The sequence below is a fragment of the Capra hircus genome, chromosome 17 (genome assembly GCF_001704415.2).
Source record: "Capra hircus breed San Clemente chromosome 17, ASM170441v1, whole genome shotgun sequence".
Taxonomy (NCBI): Eukaryota; Metazoa; Chordata; class Mammalia; order Artiodactyla; family Bovidae; genus Capra; species Capra hircus.
Window position 1 is genome coordinate 64,134,856 of NC_030824.1, and position 8,360 is coordinate 64,143,215.

Genomic DNA, 8,360 nt, shown 5'->3' on the forward strand with positions numbered 1-8,360 from the left:
GTGAAAGAAGAAATGAAACTGAGCTGCTCGAAAATGAGGGTTCCCTGGTGGCTCAGGGGTAAAGAATCTACCTGCCACAAAGGAGAAGCGGGTCCCTGGGTTGGAAAGATCCCCTGGGGAAGGAAATGGCAACGCACTCCAGTATTCTTGCCCTAGAGCATCCTGGCAGGCTACAGTGCCTGGAGTCACAAAGAGTTGGACATGATTCCGTGGCTGAGCGTGTTCACACGCCTTGAAAATGCACAGGGAAAAGGAATGGAGGCAAGCGAAATCTTACTGCAAGGAATTTTAATTAGTTCTAGATGTCCAGAGCTGGGGTATCCACTAACGACTAAGATAGGGTGAGAATGAAAACAGAGGTAAGTCAAGATAAAAGAGGTTTTGTAGGTTCAGCTAAGGACTTTTTTGATGCTAACAGTAAAGAGCCCGCTTGCCAATGCAGGAGACTTAAGAGTTGTGGGTTTGATCCCTGGGTCGGGAAAAGCCCCTGGAGGAGGGCATGGCAACCCATTTCATTACTCTTGCCTGAAGAATCCCATAGACAGAGGAGCCTGGTGGGCTACAATCTACAGGGTCCCAAAGAGTCAGACACGACTGAATCGACTTAACACACCCACAAGGACTTAAAAAGAAATAATTGTGATAAAACCACAATATAAAAGTTATCATTTTAACCATATTTGAGTGTACAGTTCAGTAGTGTTAGGTATGTCATACTGCTGTGAACTAAGCAGGCTAGGCTTGGCGATTTAGGAAGACTGTTTTAGAAAGTAAGGGTCACAGGAGGTAAGGGATGTCGGCTAGAAGGACTGAAAGAGATTAAAGGACTTGAAGGCTTGTGGAAGTCATGTGACTCCAGCCAGGTTTCTTGCTTGGTAGCAGAGATTTTTGCCAGCGGGGAACTCAACATACCACTGGCGGAGTACCAAGCCTACATGGGCCAGCTTTTCAGGGACTCATTACACATTGGAAGCTAGCAGACCACATCTAGCCAGGAGGAATTTCCTTATCCCCTGCAACTGAAATAAACTTTTCCCGAAAAATCAAGGGATCTGGAAACACTGCAACCATAGTCCCTCAGGAAAACAATGAGAACTCACTCCACTGAAACAGAAACAACTCCCCTCCCCCCTCAAAAATAACCCATGGCCCCCCAAACACCTTTTTATCAAAGTATAAGAAATTTATAGAAAAGTACAGATGCTCACAAGGCGAACGTATTCCACTAACCAACCAGCGGCTTTCAACAATAAGCAAAACAGAACCAGTATCTTCGATGTTACACTTATTTAATCTTAATCCTACGAGGTAGATCACACTACCGCCTCCATCTCAAATACAAGGAAGTACAGACAAGCTAGTGTAAGAACCTAGGACCTGCTGTCTAACCCCGAATGCCACAGGCTTGGGGTTTGAGAAGAAACAGGCTTGAAAGTGACACGGTGAGTTTAGCTTTGAACGACGCTGAGTGGGCGTCCGCTTCCTAGGAAACCTACTTCCGGACTTCAGAGCCTCGGAAACCGTCATTACCAGGAGCCCGCACCTCGCATTACCAGCGCCAGCACTTCCGGAGCTCGGCCTCTCAACTAGCGGCCGCGGCATTCTGCACAGCCTCCACACACATGAGGGCGCTGTCGCAGGCACAGTCGGACGCTTGCCTCTCTCTGTTGTCGCGATATTCTTGAGGCCGGAAGAGCGTAATGTCGAAGGTCACGTAGACAGCGCGTCCCGCCCCGCACGCCTAAGTTCTCGCGCGAATTGCACTTCCGCCCTTTTGGCTCTCTGAGCGGCACCATGGCGGTCGGCAAGAACAAGCGCCTTACGAAAGGAGGCAAAAAGGGAGCCAAGAAGAAAGTGTAAGTGGCAACTGTCGCGGCCTCTGCTTTGGGGGATCCCTACTGGAGTCGGCGAGCGGTTTCTGGGCCGCAGAGTAAGCCGGATGGCGAGGATTCTAATTGGATTGCGATGGCCGTGCGTAGTTGGAAAACTGCGAACCGCGGCCCGGCGGAGGCCGGTGCTGCTTTGAGGCGGGCGCTGCTTTGAGGCGAGCTGACTGTTTTTCCCCTGGCCTTCTGGGCCTATTGCGCGCCCCTTTTGAGTCAGATTTCTGTCGCGAGTCGGACAGGAGTTGTGGGATCATGGGTTTAGTAAATTCCACGGATAATACCTCTCTGAGATCTGGCGATGTGAAAGACACTTCTGTGGTTCAGTCAGGACCCCGCGTCTCTCCGCTGCTTGGGCCAGGTGGAAGCTGGAAGTTTCCAGTAAGCTAGCACGAGGTCCTAAAGTGTGCGGGTTACCAGTGTGTGTCTTCACGAAACAGTAAAAGTGAAGAGACATTGCGTGACGGAGGCGTGTTGGTATGGTGGAAGGACCGGTGGTGTGGGGAGAGGGTCTGTGTTCGTGGCATAATTAATTGACTGGAGTGCCAGGTCTGCACAAGGACCTGGTGAGAAGAGCTAGATTACGTGTGCGTCCCTCACCTCGCTGAGAGGAATTTAGTTAGCCGTTTAAAGTAATTAGAATGAGGAAGGTTCAAAACAATTACGTGATTTTAAAACTGAAGCATGTTTTTAAATACAGGGTTGACCCATTTTCTAAAAAAGATTGGTATGATGTGAAAGCACCAGCCATGTTCAATATAAGGAATATTGGGAAAACATTGGTCACGAGAACTCAAGGAACCAGTGAGTATCTTATTCTCCGTTTGTGTTTTTCTTCCTTTGAGACATGCGTGGATCTTGGTCTACTATCCGTTCTGTGGTGTGATACTTAAGGAAATGTCAGCTTTTGATTGCGACTTTGGCCCCACTGGGGACTGTTTGTCCTAAGGTGCTTGTGGAAGCAGGATGGTACTTTTTAAGAATTACCAGTAAAACGTGCGTGGTTAGTTTTGAGCTTCTAATAAGCACTGTCAGTAAGTTATTGGTGACCATATGGATTTGGTTAACAAAAGTTAAGGTCTTTATAATTTTCTTAATGCTTGAACGTTAACTTAGCTGGCTTGGCTTTGTTTACGTTGTTCCTAACATTAACAATTGATTCTTGTTTTGTAGAAATTGCATCTGATGGCCTCAAAGGTCGTGTTTTTGAAGTGAGTCTTGCTGATCTGCAGAATGATGAAGTAGCATTTAGAAAATTCAAGCTAATTACTGAGGATGTTCAGGGCAAAAACTGCCTGACTAACTTTCATGGTATGGATCTTACCCGTGACAAAATGTGCTCCATGGTCAAAAAATGGCAGGTGAGAAGAACATGCATGGTGCTGTAGTGTGCACGGCCAAAGATATCATGATTTAATGTCAGGAAGGAGTGTGTTCATTTGAGGTTTAGATTTCTTTGTCTATATTTCTTTTCAAGTCTGTGATATTTTCTTGCTATTGAGTGTGGACTTTTGAACTTGAGCAACAGCAGTGGTGGTGGTGTTTACTCAGTTGTCCCCAAACTCTTTTTGTGACCCCATGGACTATAGCTGGAAAAGCTCCTGTCCATGGGATTTCCGAGGCAAGAATATTGAAATGGGTAGCCGTTTCTTTCTCCAGGGGATCCTCCCAACCAGAGATGCAACCTGTGTCTCCTGCACTGCAGGTGGATTCTTCACCAGTAAGCCACCCAGGAAGCCCTTAAACTGAGTTCAGGATTTAATATTGGATTATCCTCAAAGTTTTTTTTGCTGCATGAATTAGCACAGGTTTGCATGAATTAGTACAGGTTTGCAGTTTAGGCTTTGCCTGTCCTCAGAACACCTTTGAACTTCAAAATCTTGTGAATTTTATCATGAAAAGGGGCTATTGGGTTAGTTTTATCTATTGTACAGTTCAGTAGGAGAGGCAGAGCCTCTGGAGTGAGATTGGAATTTTGTTTCCTTTTCCCAGTTACAGTCTCTGAAAAGTAACTTTTAGTTTAGTTCAGTCCATTCCAGTTGCTCGGTCCTGTCCAACTCTGTCCAACTCTTTGACCCCGTGGACTGCAGCAGCCAGGCTTTCCTGTCCATCACCAACTCCTGGAGCTTGCTCAGACTCATGTCCATTGAGTCAATGATGCCATCCAACCATCTCATCGTCTGCTGTCCCCTTTTTTTCCAATAAGTCAGTTCTTCACATCAGGTGGCCAAAGTATTGGAGTTTCAGCTTCAACATCAGTCCTTCCAAATGAATATTCAGGATTGATTTCCTTTAGGATGGACTGGTTGGATCTCCTTGCAGTCCAGAGGACTCTCAAGAGTTTTCCCCAACACCACAGTTTAAAAGCATCAATTCTTTGGTGTTCATCCTTCTTTGTGGTCCAGCTCTCACATCCATACATGACTACTGGAAAAACCGTAGCTTTGACTAGATGGACCTTTATTGCTATAAAAAGTAACTTAACAGCTTGCTAAGCCTTGTTTTTTTTTAAATCTGTAAAATGTAGGTAAGAACATTAGCTCATGGAATCAGGATAAAAGATCCATGTAAACATGCTTTGTACAGAACTTGTTAGCAGAAAGCATTTGCTACAAGTTAGTTTTAACTACAGGAAATAATGACATTGGTTCAGATACCATTTGGGAATGTTTTATGTGTGGGAATGAATGATGACAAAATGTTTCGGTCCCAAATGACATAATGATTATACCGTACATTTCTGACATTCCCCTAAGGTTTTAATAGTATTTCTGTAAGTATTTCTGTAAGGTTTTTCACTATGATTGCATTATATTGGTTTTTTGAAAGTAAAGCATAAAATTTAGAAAAAGCAAACAGGGCAAATCTTCCTGAATTTAGGTAGTGTTAAGACTATGGATTTTTTAAAATTATGTTTTAGCCGTGAAATGGAATATTTAATCCTTATTGTGGCTTTGGTTTGGAACATAAACGACATTTTAAAATATATGTTTGGTGTTATTACATTAGATGTCAGTATTGTAGAGTCTCCTAGAACCCATTTTTTGTTTACTTGCTGAGTTAAGAAATTGATTGGGGGAGGAGCAGATTGTTAAAGGCTAGCATGTGTATGTAAAAGAGGGGGTTCTTTGCAGATAGTGATAATGAGGCTAGAGAACCTACCTGGAGGAGATGGGGAAGATAGCTGAGAGGACTCATTGTTTAAATTAGATTTGTAGGATAGTAAGAATTCAAGATAACTGTTGGTAAGCTCACTTCAAGGACATTAACTATAAATTAAATAGCCCATTTATATTATACTTGATAATGTGTAATGAATACTTGACCTTCCACTTTTTTAAAATTGGAATTTGAGGGATAAAAATGGATAAATTCAGACTGGTATAACTGACAGTGTCATTTTTTTCACTAGACCATGATTGAAGCTCATGTTGACGTCAAGACTACTGATGGTTACTTGCTTCGTCTGTTCTGTGTGGGTTTTACTAAAAAGCGCAACAATCAGATTCGGAAGACCTCTTACGCCCAGCACCAGCAGGTGCGCCAGATCCGCAAGAAGATGATGGAGATCATGACCCGAGAGGTGCAGACCAACGACCTGAAAGAGGTGGTCAATAAACTGTAAGTGCTTTCCTTACAATACAACCCTCAGATAAGGAAAAGCGCGTGAGACAAGGTGTGGTCAGAACTGTGTTCAAATTATCTGAAACTGTCTAGCTGCATCTCTTGAAAATGTGTTAAGTGTTCAGTAAATGTTACTTGATGGTTTCGCATTTGGGCATTTAGTGAGACTTTCAGGACTCATCCTTGCCTTAGAAAATACAAACCTTTTGTAATTAAGTATGGGAATAAATGATGACAAATGTTTCGGTCCCATATGATGTCCAGTGATAAAAGTTAACATTTTTCTGATGTTCCCATGCAGTTGCTTAGACCTATGTTTGGAAAAGGTGTATAGCGCTTGGATTCAGAAGTGCTGATTTTGCTATTAAGTAGCTGTATAGTTGAAATTATTTAACTACTTATGAAGGGGCAATAACAGAACGAGGATAATTGTGGATTAAATGAAGTGTAGGTTTATTCTAACTTACCATTTCTGGTTTGCAGGATTCCAGATAGCATTGGAAAAGACATAGAAAAGGCTTGCCAATCTATTTATCCACTCCATGATGTCTTCGTTAGAAAAGTAAAAATGCTGAAGAAGCCCAAATTTGAATGTAAGTGAAGTCACAGGATTTCTGAAAGAAAATTGTGTAGAAAAGTAGTTTGTGTAGAGAAGGTTGTTTTTTGTGTGTGTAGAAAAAATTGTGTAGAAAAGTGTTGTTTTTTTTGAGGTCAGGTGTTGCTTTTCCTCCTGTCTTCCTTGTATAGTATTACAGAGTACTGATAACATGTTTCAAGATATGGTAGACTGTAACTAACAATTTTTCCCTTCTTTTTAGTGGGAAAACTCATGGAGCTACATGGTGAAGGTAGTAGTTCTGGAAAAGCTACTGGGGATGAGACAGGTGCTAAAGTTGAACGAGCTGATGGATATGAGCCACCAGTCCAAGAATCGGTTTAAAATGCAGACTCTTAATGGTGACAAATAAAACATCTTATTTGTGGTATTTTTTTCCTGATCATTCTTTTTAAATAACCTGACAGCTTATTTAAGATGTTCTGATTTGTGGTGAAGTTTTCTTACCTTTTGTGTATATTTTATTTAGTTACTAAGTAGCCAAGAAAGGGTAAGATCTATTTTAAGCAGGAATGGTCTAGAAGTATTATAGATGGTGAAGAAAAGGAAACCCTTTCTTTACCTGGTTGAAATTTTGAAAGCAAAAGTCACTCACTTGTATCTGACTCTTTGGGAAGAACACTGGAGTAGGTTGCCACAGCCTTTAGGGGTAACCCCAACCCGGGGACTGAGCCCAGGTCTCCTGCACTGGAGGCAGAGTCCTTACCATCTGAGCCACCAGGGAAGCTCAGGTGGTTCTCAGATCTCTGAAAGGCGTGTTAAAACACTGCAGGGCCTGCCCCCAGAAGTTCTGATGATGTAGATCCAGGATGAAGTCTGCAAGTTGGCAGTTGGCAAATTTTCAGGAGACGCTGGTGACAGGAGCCATACTTCGTGAACCACTGTCCTAAACCGTGCGGTGGGAAGAGGAGAGCATATTGCCATCTAGCATAGTGGGTCTGTCTTTTAAAAAGATAAATGCTGTCTTGTGTTCTCTAGAGGTAAATCCCCCCTGAAAACCTTAATGGTCGAGCTGAAGTTGGCTAGATAAGTAGAGAAACTGGCTCTTGGTCTCTGTTAAGGGGGCATTTGTCTGCTATCCAGTGTTTACTAGTCACTCACCCTTTCTGTTCTATACCTTCTCCGCTCAAGTCTCTAATTTTTCATTCTCAGTTCAGCTGATGGCCTTGGGAGTAAGAACCTCAGAATTTGCTGTTACTTCCACCCTGTCTCATGCTGGGAAAGACTGAGGGCAAAAAGGAGAAAGGGGTGGCAGCGGATGAGATAGACACCATCACTGACTCAATGGACATGAATCTGCAAACTCTTATTAAAGATAGTGAAGGATAGAGATGCTTGGCGTGCTGCAGTCTGTGGGGTCGCAGAGTCAGACACAGAAGCATCAGATTCTACCGTTCTTGGCTCCATCAGTTCTCACCTTTTTCGTTATTCCTCTGCCAGTCTCGGCATACAAGCAAGTCCTCTGCCCTTCCACATACACCCCTATTCAAGCTTATAGCAAAGCTTGCAAGAGTAGCCATATTTCTTGCACGTGATTTTATTTTTCTTGCTTGAATCTATCGCAGTTGGGCTTTTTTCTCTCTCACACTTTTTTTACACCCACTTTTAAGGAACTGTTGCTGTTAGAATTAACATGTCATTGCTAAGCCAGTGGTTCATCCTTAGCTTTAATTTTACTTCTGTAACAGTGATAATTGACAGCTGATTTTCTTCTGTGTGTCTTAACTATATTCTGGAATTGGACCTCAAAGTTTTCCAAATAGTGTTGCTAGCTACTATTTGCTAGTTTGTTTCAGGCCTCAGTGTTGAGCCCTAGTCCTTTTATGTTTACCAATATTCTTTCTAAAAATAGTCTTACTCAATTTCTTGGTTTTAAATAAACTGATTCAGAATTTTACTTCTAGTCTGGACTGTTTTTGAACTCCAGGTTTGTCCCTCCAACTCCCAATTTAATGTCAATAGGCATTTAACATGTCTAAAATTGTATTCCTGAACAACTTCACCCATCCTATTTTACTTTTTACAATTTATATTCTAAGTAAAATACTTGGCTGTATCAGGTCTTACTTATGGCGTGCAGGCTCAGTAATTGAGGTACATGGACTTAGTTGCTCCATGGCATGTGGGATCCTAGTTTACCAACCAGGATCGAACCCAGGTTGCCTGCATTGCACAGAGGATTCTTAACCAATGAAATACCAGGGAAGTCCCTCCATCCTGTTTTAGACAGAAGTCCT

General features: G+C 42.7%; 1 protein-coding gene across 1 annotated transcript; it reads left to right on the forward strand.

Moving 5' to 3' along the window:
* Window positions 1,691-8,020, forward strand: RPS3A (ribosomal protein S3A). The gene is made up of 6 exons (XM_005691176.3): window positions 1,691-1,856; window positions 2,584-2,687; window positions 3,057-3,244; window positions 5,296-5,504; window positions 5,991-6,100; window positions 6,326-8,020. Exons 1-6 carry the CDS (start codon window positions 1,795-1,797, stop codon window positions 6,445-6,447), a joined length of 795 nt encoding a protein of 264 aa, XP_005691233.1. The 5' UTR covers window positions 1,691-1,794; the 3' UTR covers window positions 6,448-8,020.

Bases quoted from the DNA above. Each gene is read 5' to 3' on its own strand.
- RPS3A (XM_005691176.3), top strand. From the start codon at position 1,795: ATGGCGGTCGGCAAGAACAAGCGCCTTACGAAAGGAGGCAAAAAGGGA. The intron at 1,857-2,583 runs GTAAGTGGCAAC...TTTTAAATACAG, and splicing joins AAGGGAGCCAAGAAGAAAGT to GGTTGACCCATTTTCTAAAA. The intron at 6,101-6,325 runs GTAAGTGAAGTC...CCTTCTTTTTAG, and splicing joins GAAGAAGCCCAAATTTGAAT to TGGGAAAACTCATGGAGCTA.